This window comes from Garra rufa, chromosome 2 (genome assembly GCF_049309525.1).
Source record: "Garra rufa chromosome 2, GarRuf1.0, whole genome shotgun sequence".
In the NCBI taxonomy this organism is placed as follows: domain Eukaryota; kingdom Metazoa; phylum Chordata; class Actinopteri; order Cypriniformes; family Cyprinidae; genus Garra; species Garra rufa.
In genome coordinates, this window is record NC_133362.1 from 63646169 (window position 1) to 63661181 (window position 15013).

Consider the following 15013-nt stretch of genomic DNA (forward strand, 5'->3'; position numbering starts at 1 on the left):
CATCTGTTTGTGGTTCACCTGAAGAAAGGTTTGTGGTTTTAGAGTTTTAAAGTATAAACCAATGCAAACTGTTACATCAATTAAAGCGTTTTTACAAGCTATGTAAAATAAATGCATCATTATTAAATATAACGTTGCAATGCTTTATTTAGTGTTACTTAAAACATTAACCTTCAGTAACAGAGAAGCTGCGTTCGGTTTTGGTTTCTATATCGTGAATCAATCGTGTGACGATAAGAAGTGATGAAAGAAACTGAGAATCAAATCATTTGTGAAATGATTCAGTGATTCGATTCAGCAGCACGCGGACTACAAACACAAACGAGTTTAATGACAACCGAGAATGTTTTCATTAGATATGATTTACAAATAATTAAATACCATATATAAATCAGAATAGCCTACCTAAAGATGAACCTTCTGGGTAATTTGTATTTTATACATTTTATAAATAAGTCTATTAACTGTTGCCAGTGCACTAGGAGCTGATTGAGTTTGCATTGATTTTTCTTTGTATTATTTGTTCTCATCTGACACAGGACAAAATATCCAAACACACAGAAAAACTCCTGGAGAATCAACAAAGATCCACTGAACACAATTATAAAGATGGAGTTTATTAAAAAGGAGAGTGAAGACATGAAGATTGAAGAAACATTCATAATCAAACATGAAGATACTGAGACAAAAACAGGTTAGTTTTTATTCTCAAAGCTGAACTTATGACAGAAATGAATGATATTTATGAATAATGTCACACGATTGTAGAAATGTTTTGACGTTGGACAGAAAATATATATATATATATATATATATATATATATATATATTATTTTTTTCTGTAACATTAAACATAGTATCTGCTTCTAATATTAAAACCATTGATTTCTAGCACTTTGGCTAATTATGCAAAAGTACTAATAATTGATTTTGCACAAAACACACTTTGACATGTGAGTAATCACGTTTGGCTACTGCATGCTGTCTACATTTGTTCATTTAAAGTATTTGGTAAACAAATGAACAAGTTAACACTTAAGCTACACCTGAATGAATACACAATTGAAAACAGCCTTTCTGTTTTAACTTTTTCTCTATCCACACTGAAATGTTAGAAAACATTACATTTGCCTTACTGTGAATGCAGAAAATTAGCCAAACACAAAAATTGAAGTTAAATTCTGATGTATTTATGTGAGGTGTAAGGCCCGTTTCACACCGCAAGCGTGAGCAGAGCGTATTTTTTTCGGCGCCCATGTTAACAAACGAGTGCATTCACACCGGCAGCAGGAGCAGCGCGTGAACGTCAAGCAGGAGTGTAGCGTGAGCAGCGCTGACACGATGGTTTCGGCGCCGAGTCTATTTTTGCTGCGCTGCTCATGCTTTAATAAAGGGACAGTACACTTTTGATGGCCAAAATAAATGATTTCACACAAAAGTTTTATAAAATACACAGAACAAGCTTAAAATGCACATATAATACGCATGTCTAGTGAGTTCAACAAGAATTCAAAATATGTACGCCTAGGCAACAGAAGATATAAATGTGTTTCAATTATTTAGTTTGGGTGCAAGGCAAGCATGGTGTATTAAAAAAAAGCCAGAGACTTAAATGTTTTACGGCAGATTATTATTTATTTATTTATTTTGCATCGAGAAAAAGCTGCTTTGATTGAGTCTTGGATTGTATAAAGTACTATATAAATAAAGGTAAAATACAATATTAAAATATAATAATAATAAATAAATAAAAAATGTAAAAAAATAAATAAATTATACACATATGTAGGCTCTAGCGCTACCCATATTTTACCTCATTCATGTGCAGCTTTATGATTAGGGGAGCACAACATAACACTTTTGTTTGTCTAGTACAAATATGTCGCTTTGTTTCATAATTACAGTGTATACGTATTTTTTGTTATTTACCTCAAAAGAAGGGAAGGTAAGTGTGACAACATGCCAAGCTGGTGGGATACAATGTAACACGTGAGGAGCACGTTGTAACATCACCAAATAACAGCTTAAAGGAACTGTATGTAAGAAATTTATGTCAGTTAATCATAAAATGGCCCTGAAATGTCACTAGACATTAAGAACTCATGTTCATTTCAAATACTTATACCACTGACAACAGTGGTCCGGCCAGGATATTGTCATTTAAAAGTGTGAGTTGCAGCCCACAACTGATGTTATTGTTGTCATTTTGTGTTTTGGCTCCACCCTCCAGCTATCTACCAATCACGAGATCAGTAGAGTTTCTTGATCCGGGTTGCCAGCTCTGTTACAGCTGCGGCTATACGAGCGTGTCGGATAAAACATGTATAACGTTACGAAACGAAAAAGACCTCATTATGAATCCGAAATACGTCGTGACAAAGTCCGAAATAAAACAAGGATTTGTATAGGAGATGCCTTTGAAAGACGGAGACGGCTGAAAACGGAGAAGAATTTGAAGACAGACGCCATCGTTGGTAGTTTTCTCCTGGACAGGTTAGATTCATCTATGTTTGGCTAACTTTGCTTCCGTACACAGTGGATTTCCCGCGGTCGCCCGTGCTAAATGCGTTCATAAAAAGCTTTATATCGCACCACTAGCAGGGTATGAAAACAACCTATGTTCCGACTGAAATGTGGTATTACAGTAGCCTACATCTTTACGAAATATTTGGCTAATTGCCATCTGTAAATTTCTGCGATACATAATTACTTCACAAAACATCTCTTGTGAAGCATAAGCATAATTAACAGAAGAAAAACAAATTACTGTGTAGGACTCATCACTTGCCGTTGGAACCTCTTAGCAGCCTACTCCTGCAGCTTAGCTGGCAACCTCGAGTCAGGGGGAGAGCGGGAGGGGATACATCGTTCTACAGTATTTTGAAAGGGATTGCAGTACCAGTTTTGGCCACAATCCTACATACGGTTCCTTTAAAATGTTATCTGATCGAATGAAAAAAAATATACACGACAAGCTTAAATATTTGGTCAATAAAATAAAATTATTTACTTTCTCAAATATAAATATATATTAATATATATTAATATATATCTCAAAAATAGTTTTATCATTATATATATATATATAATTTAAAAAAAACTATTTTTGAGTTTGACTATGAACACATCGCAACCATGCGCGTTACGACCCTAATCGCAACACACAGCTGTACAGTATAGTTCAAAATAATGTTCGCAAATAGATGAAACATTCAGAAAAACACTCCACAAACAGTTCTCATAGAACACAAGACATATAAACAAGCCAAAATGCTCATTTTGTGGCCCGCACTCCCCTATATGCTTTATGATCCCACCAATAATTATTGGGTTGAAGCTGTTTCTGCAGTTTCATTATCAATTTCAAATTTACCTGTAATCAGTTTCATAGAAAAAAGCTGATTACTAAATGCTTTGGAGCAGCTGCATGCACGCTCTACAAACGCTTCCAGTGTGAATACTCTTGCGAGTCTGCAGCTGCAGTAACGCTGTAGTTACGCTGACGTGAAGCTCACGCTCTGCTCACGCTTGCGGTGTGAAACCGGCGTAAGATTGTAATGTATAAGTTGTACACCTTTATATCTTGTTTATATATAAAGTTTTTTTTTAAGGTAATACGGAGGAAAGTGAGGAATAATTTAATTCTTTAAGGCTTAGGTGATGAGTTGGCTTAAGTTGGGCTCAGGTTGTTGTTCTGTGGTGTTTCCCATACATTGATTTATTTGTGCCGACTCACCACAATATCAAAACTGACCGCCACAAATAGATTTTCCAAAAGGCTTTGACTGTTGAACAAACATGAGCACTATGTTTCAAAATCAATGTTTTATATCACTGTATCTCTGAAGGAAACGTTTAGAAGGGTCGGTATGCGAGCTCATAATGGAAGCGACGCGTTCGTTTTTTTTTCCAGGTGCACCGCATCGAGATAAAAACATCGCAACTTTTCCGAATTCCGAGACAGAGCTTAAAGAGTTCCTCTCTTTTTCTTTTAAAAGATAAGAGCTACACTGAAGTTGGCTCTTTGATAAATGCAAATTAATACTTCAGTTCAATCTTTATGTGCAAAAAAGGCACAAAGTCCTGTAGAGATAGTAATACCTATTCTCTTGTTATTGCCAAATAAATGAAAAGCATGTCATCAATGTCTTCTCTCTTGCTGTATCAAAATCTCTACTAGCTTTCCTCAGAGATGGTCCCAATAATGTGCTTAAAGTCAAGTCAAGTCAAATTCAGTTAATGCGTGATTACATGATATAACTTTTTTAATACTGTATCCTAAATTGTGGATTTTTTAAGCTGTATATCATATGCTGAAGTACATTTCTGGAGTGTTAAAGATTAAAAGAAAAAAATAACAACAAGAACTGTACAGAACCGAAAACCTTGACCCTAAAACAGAACCGTGGGTTTTGTGAACTGTGCCACCCCTATTATACATTGATATGCATTTTAATGAGCTGCATAACAGAACAGCTTTACTGACAAAATGCACATTGCCCTAACTTTAATGTGTTTCTTTTTCAAATCATTCCTTTGTTACCTTCGCCGTGTGTTTTGGGTCATTGTCATGCTGGAATACCCATCCATAATCCATTTTAAATTTTTCTCACCCAATATTTAATGGTACATGTCCCTATCCATCATCCCTTTGAAGCGGTGTAGTTGTCCATTCCCCTTAGCAGAAAAACACTCCCAAAGCATGTTTCCACCTCCATGTTTAACTACAAGGGTGTTCAGGTTATCACGCATACTTTTGGATTGAATATCCCGGATGGTTTCTGTCATTATGTTGTTTTCTTTTATGACTGGATCCACCTTTTTGCTGAGTGCTTTGCCAGTTGTCCAATAAGGCAGTTACTGGATTGTTCTAGTTTTTCAGTTTGGTTGTATGCAAATTCCAGTCTTGACCAAAGTTCTTAAATTTTATCATGTTGTGTAATCAGTAACGTCTAGGTTACGGAACTCACTTGAGAGACCAATCATCTCTGAGCCAAAAGGCCAATGAACATTGGCGAGCGGTATTTGCAGGCCAAGCCATTCCACCGTACATACGGTATATAAGAAGACGGCACGCACCACTCATTCAGGTTTTCGCTGAGGAGCCGGATCGAGTCGGCGTCAGCGTGACACCAGGGACGTGGCAGGGGGGTAATCTAGACATCTAGTTGTTCCCCTTCAGTCGAATCACTTTGACGTTACATATGGGTACAGGCCATGGAATCCTCATCCTCCCTGATCTTGCACAGGGTCTGTGCAAGGAGGCTCACTGGGAAAAAAAGGCGTACTTGTGTCCCGGAGGCCAGCTGTGTGCCAGTGTGTCCCTGTCGAGGGGAGCCTCGTTGAGGGAGTGAGGCAATTGGCAGTGGGTGGATTTGCAGGAGGCAAACAGATTTATCTGGGTCTTGCCGTAATGGCTCCAAATCGTCTGGGCTGTCTCGGGGTGGAGTCGCCACTCTCCAGGGTGGGTGGACTGCCGTGAGACCTTATCGGCTGCACGGTTGAGTTCTTCTAGATCTATGTGAATGGCACGTAGCAGTTTCAGCCACGTCTGACTCCATAGGAGCAGATGGCCGGCAAGTTGTGACTTGCGACGGAAGCGGTGAGCGCTGGTCGCAGTGCTGCCAATGCAAACAAGCACGTGTTTCTGGCGCAACGTCGTGTAGCAACGAAGGGCTAGAAGCACAGGCAACAACTCGAGGCAATCTATATGCCACTGTAACCAAGGTCCTATCCAGGAGCCCGATGCTGCTTTCCCATTGTACACGGCACTCCAACCTGTGGTGGACCACGGGTTGAATAGGCGGCAACACTGCGGTAAAACACCAGTCCAGAGTGTGCCACGATGCCATGCCCGTCTCGGGACTCGATCGTGCTGAAGCGGTTTCATGTGAAGCAAGCCCTGCGGCGTTATTGCGGCTGTAGCTGTCACGTGCCCCAGGAGCCTCTTTTTTAGAGGGACTGCTGTCTTGTGTCTGGATAGTTCCAGATGCTACAGCACTGACTGCGTACACCTGTTGGTGTGGCGGGCTGTCATGTTGACCGAGCCCAGCTCCATATCGAGAAAAGAGATCCTCTTCATAGTTTGCTCTTCCCTCGGTAGACCTGAAGGTCCAGATAGCTGAGGTGCCGAAGCACCAGGTCCCTCTGTTCACACAACAGATCTCGTGAGTGAGCTACTGTGAGAAGCCAGTTGTCGAGATGGTTGAAGATTCGAACGCCCGTCTGCCAGAATGGGGACAGGGCAGGCTCCACAGGTTTTAGTGTTGATCAATGTATGCCTCTGTAAATTAATTTTTCCAGTGTACAGGTAGTTTGTTCTTATAGTTGTCAGTAGGTAATAATAATCCACAGTATTGCTACAGTTTGTAGAGTTAATACAGATAGTACAGTGAGTTCAGCTCTCTCTGTGACTACATGCTGCCATGATGAATCTTGCCCTCTCAGTGTGATCTTGCGTTATTCAGAGACCGAAATATTTCACCATTCACCTCACTCTCAATCACCATTATATGTCTATTTCAGATGCAACTGCCCTGGTTTTTTGTCACAAATGGCAATCACAAGTAAAATTTCTGTCACTTTTTCCGGACTGTGATATGAAGAGTGTACAAAATTACACATCTTTGGAAACAATGTAAAACGTGAATAGCACATATACTGCAAATAGCGCAATACTGACATAAAAACAGATTTCTGTAGGTTTAATATGGATTACATGACTAAACATGCGTCACAATACCTACTTTTTTACAGTGCACTGAACAGCTGTCACAAAGCGTGTAGGAATGCGCAAAGCAACGTAGGAGTAAATGCAAAGTCTTTAAAGGTGCCATAGAATGGAAAACTGTGTTTAGCTTGGTATAGTTAATAATAATAATAATAGTTCAGTGTATGGACATGACATACCATGAGTCTCAAACACCACCATTTCCTTCTCTTTATATAATTCTGCTGTTTGCAAAAGACCTCAGAAAAATTGGTCAATTCCAACAAAACACCGACTATTACGCAATAGTCCCGATCGCTAATAGGTACGCCCCCAATGTTTGCATCGCCCAATCATAAGTAACGTCGGTAAAATAAGGTTTTACTTACAAACGGAGAGATGAGTGCACTGATGGCAAATGATTAACAGATCCTAAGCATCACTGAAGCATCAAAACCTGCGTGGTAAGTCTACTTTGCTGCATTAAAACTTTACACAGAGCACATGTGATCACAGTTATGAGATTAAAATGTCGCACATTCAAAACGGCAGATTCAACAAACTGCATAAAAGCAGCTAGAGTTGAATAAATAAAGCAGCAGTAATTAAATATATATTTCCTCCATGTGTTTCACAGCTGTGTGAGAGCGAGCAACTCAAAACAGCCAATCAGAGCAGAGCTTCTTCATTATTATGCAGGAACCTTCCAAATAAGGCAATAACAGAGCATTTCGTTCTAGGGAAAATTCTAGGGTTGTAAATGGACTTGTAAAAACATTTCTGTAGTTTTTTTTGCCCTTTCCGATGCCATATTCCTTCTATGTAGATATCAGAGAACAATTTAAAATATTGTTTCAATGCATCCTGTGGCACCTTTAATAAAACCCTCAGGCAGGGTAACAGAAAGACAGGATGACTGGAACATACACGCACACAGTAGGTAACGTTGAAGCCGTACAGAGAAACTCAGAAATCAAACAAACTTACAAAGGGGTGCTAGTTACAAGGTGATGGGAATGATTGAGAACAAGCTAAACTTTAAGCCGGTACGACAGAGGACCAAGGTGGCTCAAGAGGGAGGGAGGAGCCCAACTGAGCCGGTGGGACGGAGCGATGAAATCCATGCACGCGGGAAATCCATGTAGGCTGACAGTTAAGGGAACACAGGAAGTTCAATGTCTATATCCTCAGTGAAATAAATCAAACCTTGTTCCATCACTAGCTGTCCCAGGTCCAGTTTTAGCTCACCCTCAGTGGCGGTGCAGTGGGCGGTGCTGTCCTCACGTCCTACTGAAACATTTGTTGTCCCGGGCAAAGTGGCCGGCTCACGTACCTGGTCAAACAAGCTTGGCTCTGGCTCCGTGGCGATCTTCCACGCTGTCGTTCCTGTAGGCCAGTGTTTCTCAACGGGGGCGGTACCGCCCCCCAGGGGGCGTTGGGAGAGCCTCGGGGGGCGCTGAAAGCAATAATTTTGAAAGGGGGGCGCTGAGGTGGTTTTGGGGGGCGTTTGGTTAAGACGAGTTCAAACCGAATATGTTTGAGCTAAAACTTGCAGAAGAAAATGGTCTGCCACATCCTCATGCCATTTCTACACTGGATGCATCAAAGCGCACTTTCTGTATTCTATTTGTCGACTTGTCTGCAGCATAAGCGCGAGGAATGCGTTTTGACAGTTCAGAGCCACCGTACAAGCGAACGCCAAAATCCAGAATTGCGTCTGTCAAGTTCATTCACTTTGTCCCGCAGCACAAAGCACTGTAAAGGTCCTTGTACGCTGAGTTCGCAAAAATTAGTGGTCTTCTTAATATTATGTGGCTCCAGTAATGCTAGCAAAGCATCAAAGATTACTGACATCCTGAAATAAACTCTGAATCACCCGGGATAATCCCACAGTTTATTAATAAGGAGGTGCGCCTTAAAAGTATTCCCTCACTCCTCTGTATCTGTTTCTCTTTTTAAGAAGAGAGTCAGTGGACAACATCGTTCTATTTCGTCGGACTCAGTGTGCAAGGTTTCTGTGCGTGACGAATTTTTAGGATTACGAATACGAAATAACGTATGCGAACGTATACTGCTGCACTGGCCGCGAACGGCACATCAAGTTGCGTTAAAGCACGTAGCTCCCGTTATAATGAGTCATTCAGTAACTGAGCGCGAGCGCTACAGTAAACACCTCTCAAAATGCTTGCTACAGATGCGAAAAACGCAAAAAATCAAACCCGATCCGAAAAATTTGGAGGCAGTGTGCAAGTGTGATTAACATAACGTAAGGTATTTATTTTTTAACGTGCGAAAAATTCGGACTCAATGTGTGCAATGACCTTAAGTGTTAGCTGGCTGCTAGTTTACAACAATAGTCACGGTTAAGCATGAGATGCTTTTTCTTGTTTAGAAAAAAATAATAATATGAAAGCTTTTTGTTTGCCAAATGATTTGAATGCCAAATTTTTAAAGAATGTATTCAAAGCTCACAAATAACAGCCCAACCTATTTTTTACTGCACGTTGCTTTTTTGCTCCTTGGGAAACTAATGATAATGATATTTCTTGCCCAGTCAAATCAAATATGTCATGAATGTCATGTGGCATTCAATTACATATAGGCCTATTTGAAATAAAAGTATGCACATGCTTATGTGGGCTGTTATATTTGGGTTTAGATAGGTTACATGCTTTTAAAATAGCCTAAATATTATAAATAAAATATACATTACTATTAAAAAAGGCAAATACGATTTTTTAATGGATGAATGAACAAAGGTTGCATTTGTTTTTTTTTTTTTAAATATATATACCATTAAAAAAGCTTTTTTAATTGAATATATTTTAAATGTGTTTTCCTCTTATGCTAAGCTTCATTACTCTAGTTTTCAGTGTCACATGATCTTTCAGAAATCATGCTGAATTACAAAAAAATAAGAATATGTAATTTGATCTCTTTAACATTTATTAATTGACTGAAGTACAAAGAAACAAATTCCAATGTTTACACTGGCCAATATATTTTTGTTAATATAAACAAATTTTGAGTCACGATCTAGCTTTGCTTGCAAAGACTGAGAAGCTCCTTTTATACCCAAAGATGATCCCCTCACCTATTACCAATTCACCTTTCAAAACAGTTTAGCTTATTCTATAAAAAGCTTTTCACTTTTATTTTTCTTCTGCCCCAATTGTTTTGGAGTGTGTTGCACTTTTGTGACTTTTCTTTTCTTTGTAATGTTGTCAATTAAATAAAAGTTAAATAGAATTAACAAATCATAGATTTTATCATTTTACAAAACGTCCCAACTTTTAATGTTGTACTTAGTTTTCTTTAAGGTATTTGTAAGCAAACTTTTAAATATTCTAAAAATTGTGAAATATAGTAGAGTTTACATTTCTTCCATTTGCATGTGTAAATGTGGTATTACCCACAAAATTAACCATGTCTACTATCTCAGAAAAAAGGGAATTCAATATATTCTCAAAAAGCAGGGTATTTTCCAAGGGATATTTTTTATTTTATTTTTTTACTGAAAGCTAATTGAAAATATCCAAACATAACACAGCAGTAAAAAGGGTGTTCAAGAGTTCCAGAAATGGAAGAACAAACTAAAATCACTTATGTAAAAACGTCCTTTTGGATATGTTCTAAACAGGAATTTTTATTTAGTCTTTTTTAAATTTGGGGCAATAAAGTATATCAGCATCACAAAAACACTAAAGCTGTAGCAATGAAAATCACCAATTTGCTAAAAACTGCAAATGAATGTTATTTTTTTATATATATGTATAATTTACTGTAAAAAAAAATGCTCAATTCAATGCATCCTTAAATTAATTTCGTAAAAATTGTAATGACCCCATACATTTGAATTGCTATAAATATAAAAACAGTCCTATTATAAACACAAAATACTTATAACAATCAATTTTAATATTCATTGAGGACAATTAGACTACGATTTATTTGATGGGGGGCGGTGAGGGACCTGAATAATGGGTAGGGGGGCGCTGGACCAAAAAAGGTTGAGAACCACTGCTGTAGGCGATGGCTCTGATGCAATGGGCTCGGGCTTGTGTCCCACGTGTGTGGGGGTGGTGACTGGGCTCTGGGTTCGGAGTGGCACTAGTGAGTTTGTCCAGGAAACAGTCGTTGAATGAGAATCTGTTTCTCACCAGTGTACACTCTACACATTCGCTCAGGGGCCGTCCTCGTACGACGGTGGTCTGTACACCATTTTTAAGTTTGCCTCATAGAATGCACAGAGTGCGTCATTGGGTAGCTGGTGGTGTTAGCCAGCATCTGGAACAGTCTTGTGTAGCCCCCGAGCGATCTCTTCCATGTTTCAGCATGAGGAGGAATTCTGGACAAAGGAGGGAATCCATGTAGGGGGAAAAAGACAGAGGAAAAGTGAGAAACAAAAAAGAGGGAAAACACGGCAATAACTGTTTTGGTCCGGCTATCTGCTATAATGTGTGTAGGAATGTGCAATATGAATGTGCAAAGTCTTTAATAAAATCCTCAGGCTGGGTAACAGACAGACAGGATGATTGGGACATACACGGAAACTGTAGGTATCGTTGAAGCCGGACAGAGAAACTCAGAAATCAAACAAACTTACAAAGGGGTGCTAATTAGAATGACAGGTGATGGGAAATGATGCAGGAAGAACCAAATATGGGCAATGGGAAAAACCAAAACATAAAGTCCAAAGGTGTGACAACAATGCTAAAAAGGGCAACTTTTTCAATTATCCACTGTTTCAGAAAGCTCAGTTTTCCTTAACATAAATGCTATCTGGATGGATGGAAGGCCAAAACAGAGGCCTTCAAATGGAAACGTATTAGTGTGGACCATGCCTAAAAGTTAGACACATATCAAGGAGCACATATCAAGGCTTAATGTCGAGCTCTGGGGCTGTTTCAAAAAAGATGGTCAGAAAACATTAAAGTCCAAAACGAGACCTGAAATAATTTAACAAATCAATTAGGGTTAAAGTTATACCATAAATGACCATTTAAGTTAATAGAATCTCACTAATTTGACCCAGGTTCAGTGAGTCAAGAGAATTTGATATGCACGCTTATTCTTAAAGCAGTTCTTAATGTCAATTATGGATCACATTGATTCTGTTGTGTGTGTGCACTTTGATGGATTAAATGCAGAGCACAATTCACCATACTTGGCAGTTGGCACGTTACTTGACTTTCAATTGGTGCAAAAATATTGCTTGTTTTCTTTTAAAGGAAGTTTAATTTTAGTATTTTTTATATCATGTTTCCAGAGGTGTAATTATAATATTACTAATGTTTTTGACTGAAATTTTTAAAATTGAGTGATTTAATTTTATTTAAATAAGATTTTTTTGAGAGATTAATGGCCGTTTTTCACCATTTCTCATCCTCTGACAGTCACTTGTGGTGTTTTCCATTCAAAAGCTCAAGTGTAAAAGCCAGCTTTTATGATTGGCTAACATAATTGCCCCCTTAATATAACCTCAGAAGGAATTATTGTGATGAATATTTCATCTGGTGGTTGAGTGGCCAACTTAATCTCTGTAGGGTACCAGCCTTCCTTAGATCAGGTTTGGACACCCTGGTATAGGATCTAGCATACATGCATTACATATCTACATGTTAATTGCTTTGTTGCATTAAACTGGGGCTAACTTTTATCTCTTTGTTTTTCCACCTTAGACCTTACAGCGCTGAAAGAGGAGAGGGAAGTACTGAATGAACCTGAAGAGAAAGATCAGTTTGAGAATCTTCATGATTTCGTACCTGCAGAAAAATCTTTTTGTTCCTTAGAGTCTAAAAAGACTTCTACACAAAGAAGAGCTCAAAAGACAGGAACTATGAGTATTTTCACTTGCTGTCAGTGTGAAAAGAGTTTCAAACTACAAGAATACCTTAAGAGGCACATGAGAATTCACACTGAAGAGAAGCCTTACTCATGCAAACAGTGTGGAAAGAGTTTCAAACAACAAAGACACCTCAAAAGGCACATGGTAATTCACACTGAAGAGAAGCCTTACACATGCAAACAGTGTGGAAAGAGTTTCAAACTACAAGCAAACCTTAAAAGGCACATAAGAGTTCACACTGGAGAGAAGCCTTACACATGCCAACAGTGTGGAAAGAGTTTTACTCGTAAAGGATGCCTTAACAATCACATGATAATTCACACTGAAGAGAAGCCTTACACATGCAAACAGTGTGGAAATAGTTTCAAACTACAAGGAAACCTTAAAAGGCACGTGAGAGTTCACACTGGAGAGAAGCCTTACACATGCCAACAGTGTGGAAAGAGTTTCAGTCGTAAAGGATGCCTTAACATTCACATGAGGATTCACACTGGAGAGAAGCCTTACACATGCAAACAGTGTGGAAAGAGTTTCAGTCAACGAGGAAGCCTTGAAAGTCACATAAAAAAGTGCAATAAAGAAAAGCTTTACAGATCCCCTCAGTCTGGTAAGAGTTTCAATGAATTTGGAAACCATAAAGTTCTCCAGAAAATTCACGTTACAGGGAGCCTTTTTATCTGCCAACAGTGTGGAAAGAGTTTCACTAATAAAAGATTACTTAACATTCACATGAGAGTTCACACTGGAGAGAAGCCTTACACATGCAAACAATGTGGAAAAAGTTTCAGTCAAAAAGGAACCCTTGACAGGCACATGAAGATTCACAAAAGAGAGAAGCCTAACAGATCCCTTTAGCATGGACAGTGTTTCAAACAAATTGTCTAGAACATACAGTTCCGGCCCTTGATTCTGATTGGTTGAGCCACAATCAAAGCTGTTGTAAATTACTCCACAAACATACACCTCTTTGTTTCTCTGCAACCACATTGTTGCAACCACAATTACAGTTGAGGTCAAAAGTTTACACCCCCCTTTCAGAATCTGCAGAATGTTCCCTTGTCAAAACAATCCTTAAGGATTCCAATAAGAATCCTATACAGGGCTCTTACATTGATAGAAATTATAATTCACATTTAAAAGCAATGTCTTTTGTCCATGGTACACTTAACAGTGCCAACTAGCTACAGCGGGGAAAATAAGTATTTGACATATCAGCATTTTTATCAGTAAGGGTATTTCTAAGTGGGCTATTAACACAACATTTCCACCAGATGTAGCCATCAAGCCAAATATTGAATTCATACAAAGAAATCAGAATATTTCAGTAAACAAGTTGAGTCATAATAAATAAAGTCAAATGACACAGGGAATAAGTATTGAAAACACTTTATTTAATACTTTGTAGAAAAGCCTTTGTTGGTGATTACAGCTTCTAGACGCCTCTTGTATGGAGAGACCAGTCGTCTGCATTGCTCAGGAGTGATTCTGGCCCATTCTTCCACACAAACGCTCTTTAAATCTTGGAGGTTCCTTGGGCCTCTTTTTTTTAACTTTGATCTTCAGTTCTCTCCATAGATTTTCTATGGGATTTAGGTCAGGTGATTGACTGGGCCATTCAAGCAACTTGGTTTTCTTTCTTTGAAACCACTTAATTGTTTCCTTTGCCTTGTGTTTGGGATCATTGTCTTGCTGAAATATCCATCCTCTTTTCGTTTTCAGCTTTCTAGTAAATGGCAGCAGATTTTTATCCAGAATGTCCTGGTGCATTTCTCCATTCATCCTGCCTTTAATAATATGAAGTCTGCCAGTACCCCTTGCTGAAATACAGCCCCAAACTATGATGCTTCCATCCCCAAACTTAACTGTTGGTATGGTGTTCTTGGGGTGGTGGGCAGTGCCATGTCTTCTCCAAACATAGTGTGTAGAATGACTGCCAAAAAGTTAAATTTTGCTTTCATCTGACCATACTATAGTCTCCCAATAATCCACAAACTCCTTGGACAGGGATCTTATATGGAGCACCTGATCGTGGCCGGTTTATGGTGAACTGATGCTCTTTCCATTTCTGGATAATGGCCCCCACAGTGCTCACAGGAACATTCAGCATTCTGGAAATGCACCTATTACCATTCCCATCAAAATGCTTGTCAACGATAAGATTACAAAGATCTTGAGAGAGTTCTTTGCTTTTACCCATCATGAAGTCTTTCCTGTGTGCCTTCTGAGTAATCAGACGCCCTTTATAGGCCATCAATTAGGACTAAAGCAACAGAAATCAATTAGTACTGATAGGGGGCAGGGTTTCTCTCTCAATACTAACAGATTTCAGATGTCATTTTGCACCTTGTTATCTTCATTTGTTCAATACTTATTCCCTGTGTCATTTCACTTTATTTATTATGACTCAAATTGTATAGTTAAATGTTCTGATTTCTTTGTATGAATTCAATATTTGG

The 15013-nt window shown here is 38.7% G+C and overlaps 1 protein-coding gene across 1 annotated transcript in view; it reads left to right on the top strand.

Annotated features, from left to right (window-relative positions):
- Positions 1-544: 544 nt before the first annotated feature.
- LOC141326033 (uncharacterized) overlaps positions 545-15013 on the top strand; it is a 321966-nt gene continuing 307497 nt past the window's right edge. The window contains exons 1-3 of the mRNA XM_073834739.1: positions 545-694; positions 12391-13126; positions 13271-13344. Coding sequence (XP_073690840.1) covers positions 610-694; positions 12391-13126; positions 13271-13344 — 895 coding nt within the window. The 5' untranslated portion in view covers positions 545-609. The remainder of the gene's footprint in view (positions 695-12390; positions 13127-13270; positions 13345-15013) is intronic.